This window comes from Loxodonta africana, chromosome 24, assembly GCF_030014295.1.
Source record: "Loxodonta africana isolate mLoxAfr1 chromosome 24, mLoxAfr1.hap2, whole genome shotgun sequence".
In the NCBI taxonomy this organism is placed as follows: domain Eukaryota; kingdom Metazoa; phylum Chordata; class Mammalia; order Proboscidea; family Elephantidae; genus Loxodonta; species Loxodonta africana.
This window is the reverse complement of record NC_087365.1, coordinates 37,841,306-37,866,577: the sequence shown is the minus strand read 5'-3', so window position 1 is coordinate 37,866,577 and position 25,272 is coordinate 37,841,306. Positions and strand designations below refer to the sequence as shown.

Below are 25,272 nucleotides of genomic sequence, written 5' to 3'. Positions count from 1 at the left end.
AGAAATGCCTGGCAATTTGCTTCCATAAAGATTACAGTCAAGAAAACCCCATGGAGTAGTTTGTAACACATGGGGTCACCAAGAGTCAGAGTCGACTTGATGGCAAGGGGTTTGGTTTTCTTGGTTTAATAATGATATAGAGAGAATCTAAGCTTTCAGACCCAGCCAAGGGCACACAATGGCATATACTGGCAGACGAGGACCCGCACGTAACGTGGGGGCACAGTAGCATGTAGGGAAACACACATGTGCTGGCACATGTACTGCACACACATACGCCTGCGTGCACCAGCTCAGCCCTGCAGCAGAAACGCTGCATCTCTCAGGCCATGGGGACATCACGGAGACCTCACGCAGACAGGGTCTGCCGTGACCCCCATGCTGTGACCCTCCATGCCACTTACTCACCCCAGAATCGAAGACTCCAAAGATGTCCCTGACATCTCTGACACGTGCCTTGTGTCGTCTTCGCGCCGAGCGGGCATAGATGTCCAGCCTGCGACACACAGCGGCCATCTGGGTCTGTGTAAGGGTGGACAGGAGCCCCTGGTGGTCACCATTCGCCCCCAGGCTGTCGAGAAGGCCCCACAGGCCTGTGTCCTGCAGCCACTGGGATTCAGTTTCACCCTCTGCCAAAAGAGGTACAACACCCAGATGAACACACACAGCTACCCGGCACACTCAGCCACACACAGTAGCCAAAGCCACATCTAGACACACCCACGCACAGGAACACAGAAGCATCCACATATTTCATCATGAGATCCCTTAACATCACTAACATCGACCAAACTCTTCAATGAGAAGAAGATCCAACAAGTAAGGCCTCTGAGAATTTGGGGGAGTTATTGGCTGGTGTTAGCCAGTATCTAGATTTAAACCTGTGACGTTGCAACCCCTTGTAAACACAACAGGCTGAGCAAGGCCTCTCTGTGTTCTGTTTCTAGAATGCGGCCACGAACTCACTTTCCCTCTTGAATCTGGTGGAGAGCACCGCAGGGTCACGTGGGTCCAGCTGAGCAGGGTCAATAAGGGAAACCAGAGCATGGGCAAGCAGCTGGTGTCCTCCTCTACTTAGCACCGTATTTGTGTTGGAATAGTCCCCTCAGCTGTGCTTCAGACGGGCGCTGATGTAGCCCTACAGTACAAGCATTAACCCGAATCTTGGGGCACATTGAAATGCAGTTGTATGGGTCACACCTCCAGGGATTCTGCTCCAGGCATTCAGGAATTGGCCCTGGGACTCTGCACTTGGAAAGTCCTCCCCAGATTATTCTAACACATAACACGTGATCTCAATCCTATCTTGTTTGAAATTAGATTTATGGTCCCATCATGATGCCTGCAATGGAGGGCATCTCCTAAAATCCTCTCTCGCGTCACCAGGGATTTTCACTGCACGTTTTGGAGACATTGCAATAGACCACCAGGCTCTTAGGAGACCTGGTCTCTCACATGGTTTGTTTGGTCAACCATGGACTAGCACAGCTGAATTGTGTGCCAAACTGAAAAGGTGATCCGGTGGACACCCTGTGCATTCCCTCATTCACTAAACATGTAAGCATGGAATGTGTGTGTGTGCTGGGCACCGCTGAAGGCACCACGGATGGAGCAGTGAAAGGGTTGACAACGTTCCTGGCCTCGTGGAACTTACATGCTAGTGGGGGACACGGACAAATGTACAAGTACATGCCCTGTGTAGTACCAGGCAGTAATAAGTGCTGTAACATTAAATAAAGCAGGACAAGGCGCTAGAGAGTGATGGGGGCCGGGGGTGACATTTTACATAGGGAAGTTGGTGAGGCTCTTTCTGAGGAGATGGCGTTTGAGTCCAGCCCTGACTGGAGAGAACAAGCCCTGCAGATACCTGGGGGAGAGCATTCCAGGCGTAGGGAACAGTAAGGACAAAGTATTTGAGGTAGAAGCGTGCCTTTACGGTCCAGGAACAACAAGGAGGCCAGGGTGGAAGAGATGGAGTGAGAGGAAGACAGAGTGGAAGGATATGAGGTAGAGGAGGCATGGCCCAGAGGTTGTCAAGCCCTGCGAGCTATGAAGTGGTAGGTTTACAACACCCCCACAAAGTCTTTGACTCTCCCCCCATGGAGATGTGGGCTCTAATCCTTCTCCTTGCATATGAGCTGGACTTAGGGAAATAGAATGTGGGAGAAGTGATGCTGCCTGACTTCCAAAGCCGAGACACAAATAATGATGCAGTTTCTGCCTGGTTCTCTCTCTCGGGACTCTGGCTTTTGAACCAGGACTCTGGCTCTTGGAACCTGGCCGCCATGCTGTGAGGAAGCCCAGGCCACATGCGGAGGCCCAGCCAACAGGCAGGTGTTCCAACCAACAGCCTCACGTGAGGCTCAGCCGGCAGTCACATCAACTGCCAGACACATGAGTGAGAATCCTTTGAGACGACTCCAGAACTGGCTACCTTCTGACTACAGCTGCATGAGAGATCCTGAGCGAGAGCTGCCTTGCTGAGCCCAACCAATCCCCAGAACGGTGAGATATAATAATAACAAACCATTATTGTTGCTTTACATCACTAACTTTGGGGTAGTTTGTTGTTATGCAGCCATAGACAATGCGGACACAGGGTTGTCTAGAAGAAATGGGGAGACATTTGAGAATTTTGAGCTGAGGACTTAGAATTCCTATAGAATGTAAGCTCCACAAGAAAAAGGACTTTGTTTTGTGTTCGTTGCTGTATCCCAGTGCCTAAAACAGTGCCTGGCAGAAATTAGGCACTCCATGAATATTTCCTGAATGAATTAATTAAAGGAAGGAGATAATCTAATTTACATTCTAAAAGATCTTTTTGACTTTTCGTAGAGAGCAAGGGAGACCAGTGAAGAAGATACTGTAACAGCCCAGGCAAGAGAAGAAAACTCTTTCATATTCTGTTTAAGGCAGGACTCTCTCACATTTCTCCCCCTGGAACATGGTCCTCCCACCCACCCCGCAGCTCCCAGCCAGGGCTCCTCACCCTCAGGAAGTTGGCCTTCTTCCCCACCGTTGTCCTGCTCTTTCCTCTCATCCTGCTGTTGAATCTGCTCCACCTCCATCCAGAAGCCATCCAGGGACAAACTTCCTGCCGAGGACAGCCCGGAGTGGGGGCAGTTGGTAGGGTGTGGCTGTGGGGGGTTCTTCTGGGGAAGCAGATTCATTCGGCCTGAGGAGGGGCCAGAGCTGTAACAAGTGCAGAGGGAGGAGGGAATCAGGCAAAGTCTGATCAGGATGGGGGCTGTCCTGATGCTTTCCCATTCCCCAACAATGAGCCTGAGGGCTCGGGGAGCAGGTAGGGCCTCCTGAGCATGCTTCTCAAGGGCGAGGACACACTCTCTAGTATCTGCTATTGGGAAAATGGTCTGCCGTGGCCCCTGCACCTCTCACCCAAGCCAGCTAATCAAAGGCCTTGGGCCTGGACAATTCTCTGATAGTGGAGGCTGGGGATTGAGTCTTTCTCTCTCTCTGTCTCTGCCAGTTCCTTCTGCTTATCATGGAGCCTTCCTCCCTGTTGTGGGTACGCAGTAAACTTTCTCTGCTCTGTTCGTTCGTCCGTGTCCTGTGGCACCTGTTCATCTCCATTTCTCCATCTGTACCCGGCAGGGAGGGAACAAGGTCTTTCAACTGCAACACAAGATGGGTGCCTGCAGACTACCAGGCCTGCATTGACTACAGGGAGTGACCCGCTGGCTATGGGAGGCTAGCTCCCACTCTTGAAGCTGACCTTGCTCTTTCTCTTCTCTATGCAATTAAAGCATTGTTCTGTCCAGTGCCTGTGTGCGAGTCATGCTTTTGTTGGTGACCTCAAACCATGGCTCAACAACACCAAAGTGACCGGCTACCTCTTCCCTCCACAGAACCACTTGGAAACAAACAACGCTGTAGAGGAAAGAGAAAGGGCCACGCTGTTCTGTTTCTTAGCACTTTGTCAGGCAAGGAGTACAATCTTTGACACCTATAAGGAACCTTGGTGGTGCAGTGGTTTAAGCGCTTGGCTGCTAACCAAAAGGGCCCCTGATGATCTGCTCCTGTAAAGATTACAGTGTAGGAAACCCTATGGGACTCTTCTCCTCTGTCCTGGAAGGTTGCTTTGAGTTGGAAGCGACAGCACACAACACCAACAACAATGATAAAGTAGACGTCAATAAGAGGGAATTAAAGCCCAACACAGGTGAGGAAATTATAACACAACACCTAACTGAACTCTGCAAATTTTTACCTGAAATGTCTACTATCTCCTCCCACCCACGCCTCCTTATTTGTGAAGCCGACTTCCACAGCCCTGATTTTTCCTGTTTATAGCATGTGAACACCTCTCCTCCTCTCCCTCCCCCTGCCAGAGTTGAATAGACCAAAGTACCAGACCACAGAGCTACTGTCTATCCATCAGATGAGCCAAGCAGTGTCTCTCAAGCTGTTCAACTAAGAGACACAGAGATGGAGGGAGTTGGTGTCAGGCACACACACGAACTGGGAAGCCACGTGGTGATGATGGGGCTAGAGTGGTCAAACGGTCTCTGTTGAGTCAATTCTGACTCATGGCGACCCCATGTGCGTCAGAGTAGAACTATGCTCCATAGGGTTTTCAATGACTGATTTTTCAGAAGTAGATCACCAGACTTTTCTTCCGAGGCACCTCTGGGTGGACTTGAACCTCCAACTTTTTGGTTAGCAGCAAGTGTGTTAACTGTTTGCACCACACTGGGACTCCCTGCAGGTGCACCAAAACCAAGAAAAACTAAACCCATTGCCGTGGAATCGATTCTGACTCATAGCGACCGTATAGGATAAGGTTTCCAAGGCTGTAACCTTTACAGAAGCAGACTGCCACATCTTTTCTCCTGTGGAGCGCTGGTGGCTTCAAGCTGCCAACCCCTACAGTTAGCAGCTGAGCTCTTAAAAATTTGAACCAGGGGCCTGACAAGTTCATTTTGCACCGGGCCTGTCCTGCTGGTACCTTACCCATAAACCCTGCCTTATGCCTTTCTCCCAAGTATTCTGCCACACACTGAGCTCAAATCCTGAGCTATAAACAATCCATCCTGAAAAATACTCAAATGTAGTAAAACAAAGACCTTTCCGCCAATGCCCTAAAGAAGAAGCAGGGCACACAGGCCTCTCTCCAGGCAATGGCTTGGCCATTTTCACCAAGCAGACGCTTAACTGGAGACCAATTCCCAGCTAATTATAAAATTGGCAGTTCTGCTCTATTTCTGCTGTTCAAGAAAACCACTAGTCAGTGGGCCTCCCGTGAATGTGTTTTGTACCCCATGCTGGTACATGGCTCGGTTTCTTTATTTGCTTTGCGATTCCCTTGGAAATTACTGGCATCTGTGTGTTTTCATGACAATTCGAAAGCTGCAGTGACTAACCCAAAACAAAAGTCGTCAAATGTGTCACCATTTTGTCAGCTAAACAGTGAGAGGAGAGCAATCATTTCCTTGGGTGACCCTTTGGAAGAGGTCAGAGAAAGCGCAGGAAAGCACAGAAATGAAATAGAGCACCAGAAGTCCTAAGCGCATAATGGTTCCAAGACCACATTTTGCACTGTGGCAACGAGTCCCTCCTTTATCAAGAGAACAACGGGTGCTAAATTTGCTCAAAGCCTCATAAACACAGACAATGTTTTTGTTTGTTTTGTTTTTAATGTTTTCTTGACGTATAGCACATAAAACAACAACATAGCGCATGCAGAAAAGCACGCATAGTCTAGTTGTGTTGTTGTTGTTAGGTGCATAGGTTGGTTCCGACTCATAGCAACCCTGTGTACAAGAGAACGAAACACTGCCCCGTCCCGCGCCATTCTCACCATTGTTGCTATGTTTGAGCCCATTATTGCAGCCACTGTGTCAATCCATCTCACTGAGTGTCTTCCTCTTTTTTGCTGACCCTCTACTTTATCAAGCATGATATCCTTCTCCAGGGACTGGTCTCTCCTGATAACATGTCCAAAGTAAGCAAAATGCAGTCTCACCATCCTTGCTTCTAATGAGCATTCTGGTTGTACTTCTTCCAAGACAGGTTTGTTGGTTCTTCTGGCCGCCCCTGGTATATTTAATATTCTTTCCCAACACCATAATTTAAAGATATCATTTCATCTTCGGTCTTCCTTATTCATTGTCCATTTTTCGCATGCATATGAGGCAATTGAAAATGCCGTGGATTGGGTCAGGCACACCTTAGTCCTCAAAGTGACATCTTTGCTTTCTAACACTTTAGAGAGGTCTTTTGCAGCAGATTTTCCCAATGCAATATGTCATTTGATTTCTTAACTGCTGCTTCGATGGGCGTTGATTGTGACTCCAAGTAAAATGAAATCCTCGACAACATCACCGTTTTCTCTGTGTATCATGATGTTGTTTATTCGTCCAGTTGTAAGGAGTCTATGTGTACTGCATGGTTCATCGTCTCCGATTGTAATTTTGTCTTTAACATTTACTGAGCACTCACTCCATGCCCAGCCCCAGAACAAGTGCGAGCATCGGTTTAATCCTCACATCAGCCCCTTGTAGTGGGTGCCATTGTCCCCAATTTATAGATGAGGAAACAGAGTAGGATTAGGTAACCCACCCAGACTTATCCACTTGGCAAGTGGCTGTATCAGAATTCGAACCCAGGCTGTGAGCTCTAGTTCCAGTGCTCTTAAGTGCTATGTCCTCTGATTTTAAGAGGTCCCTCGGTGTAAATGAGTAGGGGCAGTGGTGGCCCAGTGGTAGAATTCTTGCCTTCCTTGCAAGAGACCTGGGTTTGAGCCCCTAGAACTGCACCTCATGCGCAGCTACCACTTGTTTGTCACCGGAGGCTTGCATGTTGCTATGATGCTGGACATGTTTCAGCAGAGTTTCCAGACTAAGATTGACTAGGAGGAAAGGCCTGGCAATCTCCTTCCAGTAATCAGTCAGTGAAAACCCTATGGATCACAATGGTTTGATCCACATCCAATCATGGGGATGGTGCAGGACTGGGCAGTGTTTTGTTATGTTGTACACGGAGTCACCATGAGTCAGGGGCTGAGCGCACTGCAGCTAACAACAGCAACAAGATATAAATGAAGTAGTCTGAATGCATTCTCTTCTCCACCATAAACCCTGCTTCCTATTCCAAGGTGCCTGTTTCACAAGATGGTAGCACCAAGAACCCTGAGAGCCAATTGACAACACTTTCTCTGTAATTCTCCACATCCCATCAACCACTCATTAATTCTACTCTTCAACATCTGTTGTACTCACCCACTTCTCCCCATCCCCATGGCCACCATGCTGGTCTAAGCCATCATCCTTTCTCACCTGGACAATAGTCCCATCACAGCCTTCCTACAGCTCTTCTAGGCCCCTGTACCTGGTTCAGAAAGATCTTTCAGCCTCATAAATCTGACTGTATCATTCCTGCTTAGAATCCTCAATGATGTACCAGTACCCTAAGGGTAAAATACCTTAAGATGGAATTGATTTGACCCTACTATATATATATATATATATATATATATATATATATATATATATATTTTGTACTTTAGATGAAGGTTTACAGAAAAACCAGCTTCTCATTAAACAGTTAATATATGTATTGTTTTGTGACATTTATTACCAACCCCACGACATGTCAACACTCTTCTTCTTGAACTTGGGTTCCCAATCACCAGCTTTCCTGTCCCCTCCTGCCTTCTAGTCCTTGCCCCTGGCTGGTGTGCTCCTTTAGTCTCATTTTGTTTTATGGGCCTGTCTAATCTTTGGCTGAAGGGTGAACCTCAGGAGTGACTTCATTACTGAGCTAAAAGGGTGATCAGGGCATACTCTCAGGGTTTCTCTAGTCTCTGTCAGGCCAGTAAGTCCGGTCTTTCTTTTGTGAGTTAGAATTTCGTTCTACATTTTTCTCCAGCTTTGTCCAGGACGCTCTATTGTGATCCCTGTCAGAGCAGTCGGTGGTAGCCAGACACCATCTAGTTGTGCTGGACTCAGTCTGGTGGAGGCTGTGGTAGTTGTGGTCCGTTAGTCCTCTGGACTAATCTTTCCCTTGTGTCTTTAGTTTTCTTCATTCTCCCTTGCTCCTGATGGGATGAGACCAGTGGTGTATATTAGATGGCTGCTCACAAGCTTTTAAGACCCCAGATGCTACTCACCACAGACCCTACTACATTTCTGGCCTCATCTCTCATTCCTTCTTTCTCGCTCTGCCCGGATGCCTTCCCCTCCTCTGCCCAACTCCTGAGGTCTCAGCTTGAAGGTCACTTCCTCAAACAGACCTTCTCTGAGCCCTAAAATGGATGGCGTCTCTGCTATTTGCTTCTGCCTAACACTCATTCAAAGAGCCTTGGTGGCACAGGGGTTAAAGCGCTCATCTGCTAACCAAAAGTTTGGTGATTTGAACCCAACAGCCTCTCTGCAGGAGAAAGATGTTCCAGTCTGCTTCTGTAAAGATTATGACCTTGGAAACTCTATTGGGCAGTTCTACTCTGTCTTATAGGGTCACTATGAGCCAAAAGTGACTTGACAGCAATGGGTTTAACACCCATTCATTCTACTGGAAATATTACTGTCTTTCCTCTTGACTGGAGTCTCCCCAGTGCCTAGAACGCTGTCTGGCACAAGAGTAGGTGTGGTGAATATAAAATTGATACTCTTCCCATGGAGGAGAGGGGTCCATGCTCCCCCTTCTTGAATCTGGGGAGGCTTGTGGCTGTCTCAACCAACAGATCGTGGCAGAAGTGAAGCCATGTGACTTCTGAGTCAGGCCATAAATGACCATGCAGATTCTCTGGAACCCAGCTGTCACGCTGAAACGCCTGGGCCATGTGAGCAGTCACGTGTAGGTTGCTCCAGTTAACAGTCCCAGCTGAACCAAACCATCAAGTCATGTGAGTGAAGAAGCTTCCAGATGATTCCATCCCCCAGCTGTGAAGTCACCCCAGCCATTCAATCTTCCCAGCTGAGGGCCCAGACAGCACAGAGCAGATATAAGCCATATCCGCTGGCCCTGTTCGAATTCCTGACCCACAGAATATGTGGGCATAACATAACCATAGCTGTTTTATGCCACTAAGCTGTAGATAACCAGGACCATAAGTTTGGGAGTTAAGAGACTTGGCTGTAGTGTCAGGCCGAATTTGAATCTTACATCTGTCTGTCGTTCATAGTGATGCAACTGAAAAGTCCCTGAACTTCCCAGACCAGGCTCCTCATCATATTACGGTGCTAACAGAGACAACCATCTACAGCTGTATAATTTAAAGATTAATTCATTCATTCAGCAAATATTTATCAAGCCCCTGCCTGGTGATGCAAATGGTTATTGTGCTCAGCTGCTAACTAAAAGGTTGGAGGTTTGAATCTACCCAGAGGCACCATGGAAAAGAGTCCTGGTGATGTACTTCAGAAAAGTTAGCCATTAAAAACCCTATGGAGCACAGTTCTACTCTGACACTCTAACACACGTGCGGTTAACATACTATATGGGCCAGTCACTAAAAGCTAATGTACATAAGGTGCCAGGAACAGAAAGTCCTCAGTAAGTGTTAGCTGGATAAATATGTGTTGCTTCTTGCATTTCCCACCTGAGGTTTAGAAAGTGCAAATGACTGGCCCAGGACTGCCTGGCTGGTGAGCAGTCTCCAGTTCCTTCCCGGCAGCAAATGGCCAGAGGCTGACAAGCCCAGCCTGTGAAAGAGACAAGCCCCTGGGTCAGATGGCTGGCCAGTCCTCATCTGCTCAGAGCTTCCCCACTGCCAGGTGGTTCTCGCCACACACATGTGCCCACTTTCCTTCCAGGCGGCCTGTGGGAGAGGGCAGGGCCCTGGAAGGCCTCTGCTCCAGTCCGAGCTCCACGACTCATTCTCTGTGTGAACCCATTTCCTCTCTGGGCCTCAGTTTTCATAACTGTGAAATGGTAAGATGGGATATGGATGGGGGCTTTGCAAGATGCTGTCCTGTGTGGTCCTGATACCTGGTTCCATGGGGGTGTCAAGAATCAGGTGAAATGTGGGCACAACCAGCAGCTACAGGGATGGCAGCCTGCAGAGGCGGGAGCTCAGCCTGGGTAGACCGAGAGCCAGCATGACAAAGGGACCAGGAATGCGGCACATCCGGATGAGCTGGTAGAGGCAGAGCTGGGCTGCTTACCCAGCAGGCAGCTCAGCCAACCATCAGGTCTGCTCTGCCTGGACCTGGGGAGCCTGGCCCACTTTCAGCAACTGGTCAATGGCTTCCCTCCAGAAGTGGAGAAAGGGCCCTGGGGGCAGCCCTTGGCTCCTCTCAGCGTCCCTGCTCTTCGCTTGCGCGACCCTGGCTCTTGAGAAATACTGACAGGTGCAGGCAAGGGCAGTGGCTATGGGCAAGGCATTCTGGAGTCAAACAGAGGCTGAGTTCAATCCTGACTCCTTGGTATCTTGGGCGAGGTGTTTCGCCTGTCCGAGCCTCAGTCTCCTCTGTAAAGTGGGGGCTAAGCGTGACCACTATCAGGTGAGGATCATAGTGATGGCATCCCCAGCTGTTCAGTCTTTCCAGCTGAGGCCCCAGTCAAGCCACCCTGCTTGCCCCGGAACTACAGCGATAATAATAGTAAGTAGCAGCAGTAATAGTTGTAGCAGCAGCATCACCCTTATACTCATCGTGAGTGTCAGAGGCAACCCTGAGTGAAGCACAGGTTGTAGTCACAGGTGTGGGTGATGTGGCCACAGCTACAAACCAACCCCAGCACAGGCCCTTGAACGTGATGACCAACTTGCACGCTGTTGAGTTTGGGAATCTTTTGTTACATAGCTGTAGCTGACTGAGATAGTATGTTACTGAACAACCTGAACGGCTCTGCCAGAGGAGCAGTGGGTCCTCTCTTGCTCACTCATACATTTCCAGCTACTAATACACGTGCCGCTGACGATGTGTACGCCCCATGCCCCACCCCATCCTTGACCCCAGATGAAATGACACATCAGGTTCTGAGTCAAGTGAAGGGCGAAAGTCAGACCTCTGAGAGCAGAGGTTGAAAGGCAATCAGGTGGGCCAGGAAACTTGTGAGTGCATACTCACCCATGAGCGTGTACATGGCCATGTGTGCCAGTGTGGGTTTATGAGGGAGGGTCTTCCCTTTGCTGCTGCAGGACTTGCCAGGAGGTCTGGATTCTCCATGCCTACCCGTGTACTCGCCATGTATTCACTGTGATGTGAATGCTGCCCCTTTGGATGAAACATCATTGCGCAGTGCACAACCTGAACATCAGTACACAGCAACACTGACATCTCTGAAGCAATCACTTCAAAGATGGGGACTGCAGGGGTTGGGGGAAGATATACAGGAATGAGATGTTATAAAAGGCAAATCTAGCATTTATATTTCTGAGTATCATCCTAATTGAGCTCCTAAAATCCCTCTAGGACAAAAACTTTCCTTTTAAGGCAAAGAAGACTGGCTCATTCCAGTGCGCCTGTTCTCTGAATTGTTGAACAATATCTACACATCTCTTCCACGTAATTCTGTTAGAGCTTATATCTGGGTGGTGGAATTAACAAGCATGGCTCTTTTGTGTTATAAATAACAAGAATAAAACATTCTAAAATATAAGAATTATAATTGAGTTTCCTGAATCAGATCTAAGGCCTGGCCAGGAGCCCTGTAAAAGCACAGCTGTGGGTGCTCCCTTCAGCTGGCCAAGGTAAGCAAGAACCAGAGACCCAGGAGACACAGGCTGGGCCTCAGGAGCTGCATTCTAGGGGGAGGCCAGGCCCATGGACCAGAGGTTCTCAGTCCTGGCTGTGTATTGGAATCACCCGGCGATTCCAGAGTCCAGGTGCCCAGGCAATACTCAGACCAGTTACATCCAGGCCCCTGGGAGTGGGGCCTGGGGACTGAGACTGCTTCAAGCATAAAGTTGACTCCATGGCACTGCCACATGGGGAACGCTGCCAAAGAGCATCATTTTGTTGCCAGGGCTTCAGAGAATTGCCTGGAAATTTTCAAGAGTGGGGTGGGAACAGATGGGTTGTATCGAAATTCTCAGTAGTACCTCTGGGAGAGGCAGCCTGCAGTTTTTGAGATGGCTGGGGGGAGATTAAGGTAATGCCCATGACCTCTGAGATGACAAACGTTCCCAACCAGAAGATCAAGCTCTACCAATCTCTATTTGAATAGCAGGCTGGCCACCTCCACTGCATTTTTTAAAAAACTTATTGTGGTGATACACATATATACATATGCACACATATGTCTATAACAAAACATTTCCCATTTTAGCCATTTTTAAATGTATAGTTCAGTGACATCAATTACATTTACCATGTTGTATAATCATCACCACTATATCTGAAATTTTCTCTCACCCCAAACAGAAACACAGGACCCCTTAAGCAATAACTCCCTGGTACCTACCCCCTGATAGGTTCAAATCAAACCCATTGGCAGTTCTGACTCATAGTGACCCTACAGGACAGTGTTTCCAAGGCTCTACGCTTTATGGAAGCAGACTGCCACATCTTTCTCCCATGGAGCAGCTGATGGGTTGGAACCATCGACCTTTTGGTTAGCAGCTGAGCACTTTACCATAGCATCACCAGGGTTTCTTCCCTGGTAGGTAACCACTAACAAATTCAGGCCTCTATACTTTTGCCTATTCTACATATTTCATATAACTGGAATTATACAATATTTGTTCTTTTGTATCTGACTTATTTCACTCAGCATAATGTTTTCAAGGTTCACCCATGCGGTAGCATGTATCCAGAATGTCTTATCTACTTATGGCTGAGTAATATTCCACAGCATTTTAGCACTTTTAAAATAGCTTGCCATCATTCGAACTGGTGGGAGGGGGTTTCACATAAGACAAAACTCTAGTCTCAAGTTCTTTAGAAAAAAATCAGGTCTGGTGATCCTGGGTCTCCATCCATCCCTGAGTGACAACAATTGGCTGAGCCTGAGTGGTAGCTGTCCCTTAAAATGGGCTCTGTACTACAAGCCTGGAGTCCCTGGGTGGTGCAAACAGTTAACACGCTTGGTGCTAACTTAAAGGTTGGAGGTTCAAGTCTGCCCAGAGGCACTAATAAAAAAGCCCTAGAGATCTACTTCAGAAAAATCAGTCATCGAAAACCCTGTGGAGCACAGTTCTACTCTGACCCACATGGGGTCCTCTTGAGTCATAGTTGACTTGATGGCAGCTGTACTGGTATTGCAAGCCTCCCAGTCAGCTTGGGCCTGGAGTGGCCAGTGCACTCCTTAGAAGCTTGGCATAGCAGCTCTAAAAGTTCTGAAATGCTTTGATGCTTGTTCCATCCCTTCCTTTGACACTTGTTTGTCCCCTCCTGAGTCACTTAATCAGATTGCTGTCTTACATGCTGAGTGAGGTCAGAATTGTGTTGTCCAATTCAGTAGCCACTAGCCACGCACAGCTATGGAGCACTTGCAATGTTTCTGGCTGAATGATATTCCACTGCATTTTAGCAGTGACTTACATTTTATTTAATTTAATTACTTCAAATTTAATTATGATCCAGTTACTGGAAAATGTTTGAGTATGTTTGGAGGAACTTGGGTATGGGAATCTACTTTCTTAACTGTAAATTGTAAGATATCAAAATATAGATCTAGTATTTCCAATGAAAATTTAGCATCCTAATGGAGATGGGCTGTAAATGAAAACTATCCACTAGATTTTGATGACTTTGTACAAAAAAGGAATGTAAAATAGCTCATTAATGGTGTTTTATGGCGATTTCATACTGAAATGATATTTCGGGTATACTAGGTTAAACGATATCCATTAATCAGAATATGAATGTACAAAGCACGAATCTAGGAAAATTGGAAGGTGTCAAAAATTAAATGGAACGCTTGAAGATAGATATCCTAGGCATTAGTTAGCTGAAATGGACTGATACTGGTTATTTTGAATCCGACAATCATATGGTCTACTATGCCAGGAGTGATAAATTGAAGAGAAATAACGTCACATTCATTGTCAAAAAGAACATTTCAAGATCTATCCTGAAGTACAATGCTGTCAGTGATAGGATTATATCCATACACCTAAAAGGAAGGCCAGCTACTATGATTATTCAAATTTATGTACCAACAACTAATGCCATACATGAAGAAATTGAAGACTTCTACCAACTTCTGCTGTATGAAATTGATCAAACGTACAGTCAAGATGAGTTGATAATTACGGGTGATTGGAACGTGAAAGTTGGAAACAAAGAAGATCAGTAGTTGGAAAATAGGGCCGTGGTGATAGAAGAGATAGCATGGCAGAATTTTGTAAGACTGACGACTTATTCATTGCAAATACCTTTTTTCAGCAACATAAATGATGACTATACATGTGGACCTTGCTAGACAGAATACACAGCAACCAAATCGACTACATCTGTGGAAAGATAGTACAGAGAAGCTCAATATTATCAGTCGGAACAAGACCAGGGGCCGACTGTGGAACAGATCATCAATTGCTCATATGTAAGTTCAAACTGAAGCTGAAAAAAGCAAGTCCACAAGAGCCAAAATACGACTTTTAGTGTATCCCACCTGAATTTAAAGACCATCTCAAGAATAGATTTGACTCATTGAAAACTAATGACTGAAGGCCAGATGAGTTGTGGGATGACATCCAGGACATCATTCTTGAAGAAATCAAGAGGTCATTAAAAAGTCAAGAAAGAAAGAAAAGACTGAAATGGATGTCAGAGGAGACTCTGAAACTTGCTCTTGAACATAGAGTAGCTGAAGCGAATGGAAGAAATGATAAAGTAAAAGAACTGAGCAGAAGATTTCAAAGGGCTGCTTGAGAAGAAAGTAAAGTATTATAATGAAATGTGCAAAGACCTGGAGTTATAAAACCAATAGGGAAGAACACGCACGGCATTTCTCAAGCTGAAAGAACTGAAGAAAAAATTGAAACCTCGACTCGCAGTATTGAAGGATTCTATTGGCAAAATATTGAATGATGCAGTAAGCATCAAAAGAAGATGGAAGAAATACACACAGTCACTGTACCAAAAAGAACTGGCTGATGTTCAACCATTTCAGCAGGTAGCATATGATCAAGAACCCATGGTAATGAAGGAAGAGGTCCAAGCTGCATGGAAGACATTGGGAAAAACAAGGCTCTTGGAATTGATGGAATACCAATTGAGATGTTTCAACAAATGGGTGCAATGCTGGAAGTGCTCACTTATCTATGCCAAGAAATTTGGAAGACTGCAACTGTCTCAATGACTGGAAGAGATCCGTATTCGTGCACATTCTAAAGAAATGTGATCCAACAAAATGCAGAAATTATCAAACAATGTCATTAATATCACACACGAGTAAAATTTTGTTGAAGATAATTAAAAAAATGGTTGCAGCAATACATTGACAGGCAACTTGCAGAAATTCAAGCCAATTTCAGAAGAGGATGTGGAACAAGGGATATCAGTGTTGATGTCAGATGGATTTTGGCTGAAAACAGAGGATACCAGAAAGATGTTTACCTGTGTTTTATTGACTATGCAAAGGCATTTAAATCTGTGAATTATAACAAATTATGGATAACATTTAGAAGAGTGGGAATTCCAAAACAATTGTGCTCATGCAGAACCCGTACATAGAAAAAGCGGTTGTTTGAACAGAACTGCGTGGTTTAAAATCAGGAATGGTCTGCTTCAGGGTTTGTCGTTTCACCACACTTATTCAATCTGTATGCTGAACAACTAATACGAGAAGCTGGACTACATGAAGAAGAACGGGGCATCAAGATTGGAGGAAGACTCATTAACAACCTGCGTTATGCAGATGACTCAACCTTGCTTGCTGAAAGTGAAGACGATCTGAAGAAGCACTTACTGATGAAGATCAAAGACTACAGCCTTCAATATGGGTTACACCTCAACACAAAACAAAAATCATCTCAACTGGGCCAATAAGCAACATCATGATAAACAGAGGAAAGATTGAAGTTGTCAAGGATTACATTTTACTTGGATCCACAATCAACACCCATGGAAGCGGCAGTCAAGAAATCAAATGATATATTGCATTGGGCAAATCTGCTGCAAAGGACCTCTTTAAAGTGCTAAAAAGCAAAGTTATCACTTCGAGGGCTAAGGTGCACCTGGCCCAAACCATGGCATTTTCAATCGCCTCAAGTGCGTGCAAAAACTGAACAATGAATAAGACAGACTGAAGAAGAATTGATTCCTTTGAATTATGGTGTTGGCAAAGAATATTGAATATACCATGGACCTGAAGAAGAATGAACAAATCTGTCTTGGAAGAAGTACAGTCAGAGTGCTCCTTAGAAGCGAGGATGATGAGATTTCATCTCACGTACTTTGGACATGTTATCAGGATGGCCCAGTCCCTGGAGAAGGACATTATGCTTGGTCAAGTAGAGGGTCAGCAAAAAAGAGGAAGACCCTATGTGAGATGAACTGACATAAGCACTGGACAATGGGTTCAAGCATAACAACGATTGTGAGGATGATGCTGGACTGGGCAGTGTTTTGTAATGTTGTACATAGGATCATTATGAGTCAGAACTGACTTAAAGGCACCTAACAACAACAACAGGTTAAACAAAATATTAAAAATTTTAAATGGGCTCAGTGCCTTTCACTTTCCCACAATCCTCTCTACCCCCTGATGTTTTATACTCTGCCCAGATTACCCCTTGATAGTACCTGCCTAGCCCTTGTAGGCAATGGAGTGTGCAACTCCTGGTCTGCATCATGTTCTCAACTGCCTTGGGGGATGGCAGTTTTAGATATCTTGTGAAAGCTGTAGACCCTTTCTCCAGAAAACTGCACACACGCGTAAATGTATAACATTTAGCAAATAATTCTAGCGGCTTGTAAATTTCAGCAGGTCCATCCTTGAACCCCAGATTAATAACCAAAAACCAGTTGCCATCACATAGATTCTGACTCATGGTGACCCCATGTAGGTCAAAGTAGAATGGTGCTCCCTAAGGTTTTCAATGGCTAATTTTTCAGAAGTAGATTGACAAGGCCTTTCTTCTGAGGTGTCTTTGGGTAGATTTGAACCTTCAAGTCCAGTGACCGTTAATAATTTCTGACACCCAGGGTCTCCCAGGTTAATGACGCCTGGTCTTTAATGGCTTCTGTAAAGACCAGTGGGACAGCATCAAACTGGTTGCCATGGTTACACCTCCTTTCTAAGGTTGGCCAAGGGGTGAGGACTCGTCTTATTAGCCCCAGACCTACTGAATCAGATGTTCTGGAGGTGGGGCCCATTGGCTAAGGGCCCAGGCCCTGGAGTGAGACTGCCTGGGCTTGAATCCTCTTGATGTGTGGCCTCCGGCAAATATCTTAGTCTCTTTAAGCCTCAGCTTTCCCCCTCCCCCACACCTGGAATGGAAGTGATGATAATAGTAGGCACAGGCTTGTGGGGATGAAGTAAAGTAGTGCATGTGAAACATTTGGCATATAGTAAGTGCTCTGATGAGTGCTTAAAAAAAAATGTATTCCAACCAGTGAACCGCCTACAAACAACCTAAGATGGGGCAAACAGCCAGAGGTGCAGAGCAGGAACCAGAGCAGGATGGGGTTTGGGAGAGGCTTCCTGGAGGAGGTGACTGGAACGCAGTTTTAAAGGAACAGTCGATGAACACCAGGGAAGAATGAGATACGCAAAGCTGGCAGGAAGGGGAGCAGGTAAGTATCATGCTGGTAAGTACAATGGAATTTCCTTGGGTGGAGGGGACCCTGCACTAGGGTTTAATGAGAATGAGGTCAGGAAAAAATAAAGAGTAGTAGAAGAAATGTCTCTAAGCAAGATAAAACCCAGAAGCCATAACCTAAAAAAATTTGAGCTTTGATTATATCAAAATTTAAAGCTTCTATAGTATAATAAAAAGGAAACCCTGGTGGTGTAGTGGTTAAGTGCTATGGCTGCTAACCAAAAGGTTAGCAGTTCACATCCACCAGGCACTCCTTGGAAACTCTCTGGGGCAGTTCTACTCTGTCTTATAGGGTCGCTATGAGTCGGAATCGACTTGACAGCAACGGGTTTGGTTTTTTGTTTTCTTTTATATAGTAAAAGAGACCGTAAACAAACTCATAAGACCAGGGATCAACTGAGAGGAAACATTTACAAGAAATAATCAAGTGTATTATCTGTTCTATATAAAGAGTTCCCAGAAATTAATAAGAAAAAAATACCCATAAAATGTCCAATAAGAAAGTAGACAGAGGATATGAACAAACAAGCCACTGAAGATAAAATGCAAATACCTTATACAAAAAGGATGAACTGCACCTCATCAGGGAAGTGCAAATGGAAACAATGAAATATTTTTCACCCACCAGATTGGCACACACTGAAAAGACTGATAACATCCAGGCTTGCCGAGTGTTAAGAAAAAGACATTTTCATATTCTATGAGCAGCTGCTGGCCAACCCTGGTGGAGTCAGCAATCCCTGATGGGAGGGGAGCTGGAGGGGTGGCTTCTACACTGCAGATGGGTTGAGAATCCAAGGGTTGTGAAGGTAACAGTCTCACCCCTCAGCATAATTAGAGTCTCCTACTTTGTTGTGTGGCAAGAGAGGAAATGTAAGGCCTTGTCAGAAGGGACCTGCCCTTTGCTGGGTTGTTAGCAAGATTGGGAGTCCCTGGGTGGTGCACACGGTTAATGGGCAGGGCTGCTAACTGAAATGATAGAAGTCCAATTCACCCAGAGGCTCTTTAGAGAGTTTATGGTTTTACAAACAATAAATTTATGTTGTTTAAAGTCACCACTCCATGGTACTTTGCTGCGGCAGCATTACGAAACAAATACAGGTGGAGTTTGTAATTTAGTCCACGAATTCAAAAAAAAAAAACCCAAACAAAACCCATTGCCACTGAGTTGATTCTGACTCATAGCGACCCTATAGGACAGAGTAGAACTGTCACATATGGTTTTCAAGGAGTGGCTAGTGGATTCGAACTGCTGACCTTTTAGTTAGCAGCCTGTGCTCTTAACCACTGTGCCACCAGGGCTCCTTCCCCAAACTAGTTGTGTACAATTCGTCAAGACACTTAACCCATTATTCACGAAGGGAATTTGACTGTTGCACTGGACTCAAAAGTGGTCTTCCTGCCTCTGTGATCTATCTTTGAAACTCTGCCAGACACTGAGCGTGTGAAAACATGCCCAGCCTTACTAATAAAAAAAAGGTAAACTAAGACAAGATACCAGTTTCTGCATGCCAAGTCAAGAATGTCTGAGAATTTAAGGAAACAAACTTACACCCACTTAGCAAGTCTGTGAATGGGTACGACCTCCCTGGGAAAATATATTTCAAATTTTTAAATGTGTATGCCTTTCGATGGGATTCCTATTCTGGGAATTTGTCATGAGGATAAGTGCACAAAGATATACATCCAAAACATGGCAGTAAGAAGTCACGCTGGACACTGAAACCGGCAGTCCCCCTTATTACTGTATTTTCACGCACATAACATGTGTCTTCTATGTTTGTTTGCCAGTTGGGCCCTTCCCCCATGAGGTATTTTCGTAAGCACTCTATGCTAATTTTTTTTACAGCAACATGTGAAAAAAAAATGGACATAATGGCATTTATGAAAATACCTTATGCGGGAAGGGCAAGGTTGAGAAACAAAAGTAGAAGGCATGTGTTATTTGGATAAAATACAGTATTTTACTATGTTTTCAAAGATTTTGATGATTCCATTTACAAAAGACAAAGCTATGGAGTTTCTATCAGAATATGCAAGGGCTTTTCTCACCGGTAAGGTAAGGCTATTTGTAACAGAGCCATCAATGACGTGTCCAGAAAACCCACAAATGAGGTTCTTCAAACAGGTGTCTGTGTTTCTAACTGAGAATATCCTTATACTTGTCATCGGTAAGGACGCCAAAACTCCAACACCATGCTGTTGTTCATTAAATGTTTGAGAAACATCCCATGTTTCCTGAAAAAAGGTGACATGCTGTAGACTAGGAAGGGTGATCATGGTTTAAATTATAATGATAAGTCCAGGAAGGAAAAAGAACCATCGCCTGGTGGATAAACTGATATCTATCTTTCCTGTCTCAACTGATGATAACTTCCCTGTTTCAGCATCAGCCATGGGCTGAAGGCTTCTGTGCTCAACTCCGCTCTCATCACCATCGTTTCTGCCATTCCCTCTGCTTGAAACTGAGCAAATGAACCCTTAGTAAACGCAAACAAAAAACCATGGCAGTATAGTTTATAATAGCACCCCCCCCCAAAAAAGGAAACAGCTTAAAAGTCCATCTGTAGGAGGCTAGTTAACTAATGTATAGTTCAGTCATAAAATAATACATAGCCTTTAAAGAGGAGGATACAATCTTTGTGTATTTTCACGTAAATATAAGGTGGGAAAAGTACTTTACAATATAGTACACGTAGTATAATCCAATTTATGTACTTAAGTATAGTTATATACATGAATTAGATCATATATATTTACATATATATGTACATATGGAAACCCTGGTGGCTTAGTGGTTAAGAGCTACATCTGCAAACTAAAAGGTCAGCAGTTCGAATCCACCAGGTGCTCCTTGGAAATCCTATGGGGCAGTTTTACCCTGTCTTATAGGGTCGCTATGAGTTGGAATCAACTCAACGGCAACAGGTTTTTTTTGGGGAGGGGGTTTACGTACATATGTTTACAAAAGGTTGGCTGTTTGAACCCACCAGCGGCTTCTTGGAAACCCGATGGGGCAGCCCTACTCTGTCCTATAGGGTTGCTAAGAGTCAGAATCGACTGGATGGCTGTAGGTTTTTATATATAAACATGGAGTCCCTGGGTGGCGCAAGCGGTTAAGCACTCGACTACTAGCCTAAAGGCTGGCTGTTCTAATTCACGCAGAAACACATCAGAAGACAGGCCTGGTGATCTGTTTCCAAAGGGTCACAACCTTAAAAACTCTAGTTCTAGTGAGAACACAAGATTTATAAATATACATTTATGAAGTATATAATCTTGTAGGCTATACACTGAACTGCTCACAACTGTTATTCTTATGGGTGGAAGTGGGTGGGGGAGGTAGATTTCACTTGCTATTTGCCTGCCCGCTCCCAGCATATTTTATAGCAATCACAAACTAGTGGAAAATGTATTTCCATTTGGGAGTAGGGATGGGAAGAATCCCGACAGGCTGTCTTGCTCTGATTGGGTTGTTAAGCCTCCCCTGATGCCAGCATTGCAGTGTTTCAGGATTCAGTCCATGTAGACAGTGCACACTGTGTCCCATTCATTTATCGGAAGTTCTATTTGACAAAAATACTGACTCTAGTCACGCCAGCGAAGACCTTTCTGCTCAGACCTTTCTGATTAGTATTTGGTGCATTGCAGGGAGTCCCTGGGTGGTGCAAATGGGCTGCTAACTGAAAGGTTGGTGGCTCAAGTTCACCCAGAGGTGCCTTGGAAGAAAGGCCTGGTGACCTACTTCTGAAACATCACCCCTTGAAAACCCTGTGCAGCACAGTTCTACCCTGACGTACATGGGGTCACCATGAGTCAGAATCAACTTGGTGGCAACCAGTACTTATCATAGTGAATCAGGCTTCTGTCCTCCCCTGGACGAGCCTATGGACACCCCAATGGCTGAGAAAGCATCCTATTTATCCTCACACCCCAGTGCCCAGCACGGGACTTCACATAGAGGCTGTAAGCGTTTCAATCATTAAACAAATATTTAGTGAGTGCCTACCTGGACCAGCCCTGCCTGAGCTGATGCTGAAGACACACAGGTTAAGCAGAACAGACCCACACTTGGCATCCGGAAGCTCAAGGTCCCGCTGGAATCAGTTCGATAAATAAATGACTCATGAATGAGTGACCACCAAGATGGCTGGACTCAGAGGGCTGGGAGGCCTGACCTAGTAACTTTGTGAACTGATAATGCAGGCCCCTGGCCTAGAGCAGACAGACCAACCCTTGTCCCAAGGAAGTGGTTTTCAAATATTTTTGGCATTGTAAGAGGGCAATGACAATTTATTATAAACTCATTCTCTAAGTTCAATTTAAAGCATTTACTGATCATACTCAATGTAATTTTGATGGACAAAAAAATCTTTGCAATGTAACTCCCTCATGTAGTTTTTTTTTTAAATTAGTTTTTCAATACTTAAAAGATATCATAAAAATCTAATTCAAATAAAATATCTACCAACCCTGGAGTTTGAAAAACCACTGTTTTGGAAGTAAGAGTGCTGTTTTTGTTTTAAGTAACAAGAATGCAACGCAATTTTAAACTTTCTTAGGTGTTATTAATTTGTTCATTCCACCAGTAATTATTGAGCACATTCAATGGGTCAGGCACTTTTATAGTGAATTCAATATTAATAGCATCGGGGTCACAAGGAATCAAGAGATTAAGGAAGGGTAGGAGGAGGTCAGGGGAACAGCCAGGAGGGAGAGAGAAGTATGATGGGCTGAATAACGGCCCCCAAAGATGTTCATGCCCTAATCCCCAGAATCTGTGAATATGTTACCTTATATAGCAAAAGGGACTTTGAAGACATGAGTAAAGGTTTTGAGATGACGAGATTATCCTGGATTATCTGGGTGGGCCCAATGTAATCACAAGGGAAAGAGGGAGGCAAGAGAGTCAGGGTTAAAGAGGAGATATGATACCAGTAGTGAGGGTTAGAGTCAGAGAGAGATTTGAAGATGCTACACTGCTGACTTTGAAGAGGGAAGGGGGCCACCAAGGAAGGCAGGCAGCCTCTAGAAGCTACAAAAGGCAAGGAAACGAACTGTTCCCCAGAGCCTCCAAAAGGAACAGGGCCCTACCAACACCTTGATTTTAGAATATCAGACTTCCAGAATTGTAAGATTATAAATCTGTATTTTTAAGCCACTAAGCTTGTGATTTGTTACAGTGGAAATAGGAACCTAATAAAGGGGCGACAGATAGATATATAGATAGACTGACTGACTGATTGATAGACTGATAGACCTGGTTGGATGGATGGATGGATGGATGGGTGGGTGGGTGGGTGGGTGGATGGATGGATGGATAGATGGATGGATGGATGGATGGATGGATGGATGGAGTCGGATGAATGATAGACTAGTGTGTTCTTTGATTTATTAAGATCAAATCTCAATGAATCATGTGTCCTGAGTAACTTTTGCCTGGGATGGGTCACAACCTGTGCACATAGGAGATCAGTGAACACACTGCATGAATGGAATGGCTCCACTGAGCTCCCCGTCTTCTCCCTGAGCCTAGAAGTGGTTCTAGCATCAGGAGTTCCGTGGACTCAGTTGTCCTAGGATGAAGATCACTTGCTCATGAGTTCACTCTTATCAAGGTCACACCCAGCCTTCAGGTCCTGAAGTTGGCCAATGAGCGGGCAATGGGTGCTCCTGTTGCTGTGGGTGTGTTCCCATCTAGAACATTTTTGGAAGCCAAGCAGGCAGGATCTATCAAAATTGTAATTGTCTCTTTTAGAAGCCTGCAATTCCACTCCTAGGAATGTATTTTACTCACACAAGTCCCCAAAGATGTTCACTGCAACTTTGCTTAGAATTGTTAAAAACTGGAACCAACCCAAATGTCCATTAGCCAGGGACTGACTGACTCAAAGGACATCCATACAGTTGGATTCTGGGAAGCCATTTAAATAAATGAGTTAGGTCTTCATGTTACTGACATGTAAACATAAGACGAGGGAAAAGCAAGCCTAGAAGCAAATGTGTAACACAATTCTATTTGTGTAAAACCATACAAATGGAGGTTTATATATGTCCAAAAATTCTCTTGAGGCATATTGCAAAACTTTAACCGAAAAAACACAAACCCATTGCTGTTGAGCCGATTCCAACTCATAGCAATCCTACAGAGCAGAGCTGCCCCATAGGGTTTCTGAGGCTGTAATCTTTATGGAAGCAGACTGCCACATCTTTCTCCTGCAGAGTTGCTGGTGGGTTCAAACTGCCAACCTTTTGTTCAGCAGCCAAGTGCTTAACCTCTGTGCCATCAGGGCTCCTTTAGCAGTGCTTAATTCTGGGGAGTAAGTGTACTCTCTGTGCTGTTTACGTTTTTACAATAATCATACTGAAATACGCTGTCATCACAGCTGGGTGAAATGACTATTAAAAAATTCTGGTTCTCGCTGTCAGAGGCACACTGAGTGGCAAGGAGAGATGGCTCAGGTTCCAGCTGAGGTGACCAAACGCAGCCACACTTAGCAGCTGAGATACCATGGCTGAAGGCCCTAAGCCTGAACAAGACAAAACAAAAACAAAATCCAGTTGCTGTCCAGTTGATTCTGACTCCTGGTGACCTGATGTGTGTCAAAGTAGAACTGGGCTCCACTGGGCTTTCAATGGCTGATTTTTCTGAAGTAGATTGCCAGCCCTTTCCTCTGAGGAGCCTCTGGGTAGACATGACCCTCCAAACTTTGGGGTAGCAGCCAAGTGCATTGACCATTTGTAGCACCCAGGGACTCTGAATAAGACACGGGTCCCCAGTGCTCTTTAAGAGAAAGAGAATAAGAAACGGCATCTCTAGGAATCCAAGAACCAGTGAGCAGGAGGCCAGCAGCAAGACCAGTGCTGTGTGTCTCGGCAGAGGCCTGGGTTTGAGACCCACCTCCACCACCTGCCAGCAGGTGGCCTGGGGCAAACTAACTTGACTTCTCAGAGCTTCTGTTTTCTCACCTGTATGGTGGGAAGAACATTTTTCCTCCCAGGGGTGTTATGAGGACTCAGTGAGATGCCATGTGCCCCTGGCACATAGTAGGTCCTCGACTTGATCCCCTCGACCCACAGGTCTGGCCCTGAGACACCAGCAGCCCAAACCTCCCCTCTCCCTCCCCACAATGCCCATACCTGCAGCCCTGTTCTGCCCAGCGCCGGGCACAGCGCTGTGACTGCCTGGCGATGTGTGCCCGTGGGATCCGGAGACATGGGGAGACCAGGGGTGCCATGGCCAGTCTCTCCATCTGGGCTGTGGGGGGAAGGGTGGGCTCTGCCATGGGCTGGCTCCCTGGTGGCTCCTGGCAGGCTGCAGCGCGCTGCTCTGGGGCTGACTCACTCAGCAATGTGAGCAGGAGGAGGGATGCAGAGGCCCTGGGCACACCCAATTCCCAGACACTCCCTCTCTGGGACAAATGCCCAACCTCCTTCCGGTGGGGCTGGCTCAGCCAGGGCAACCTACAGACACACTCACACACACACACTCCTGAGCCTCACCCATCCACCCGCACCAGAATGGTGAAGTGGAAACAGCACCTTTAAAACAGTCATAAAACAATATTTGTATTGTCATTATTACTACCTGCAGCCAGCCT

General features: G+C 45.6%; 1 protein-coding gene across 1 annotated transcript in view; it reads right to left on the bottom strand.

Annotated features, from left to right (window-relative positions):
* The window catches only part of ARHGAP40 (Rho GTPase activating protein 40), a 44,613-nt gene extending 19,594 nt beyond the window's left edge, over positions 1-25,019 (bottom strand). Inside the window, exons 1-3 of the mRNA XM_064276079.1 lie at positions 24,812-25,019; positions 2,990-3,192; positions 409-629 (exon numbers count right to left, since the gene is read on the bottom strand). Of these exons, the coding sequence (XP_064132149.1) occupies positions 409-629; positions 2,990-3,192; positions 24,812-24,957 (570 nt within the window). The 5' untranslated portion in view covers positions 24,958-25,019. The remainder of the gene's footprint in view (positions 1-408; positions 630-2,989; positions 3,193-24,811) is intronic.
* Positions 25,020-25,272: the final 253 nt, after the last annotated feature.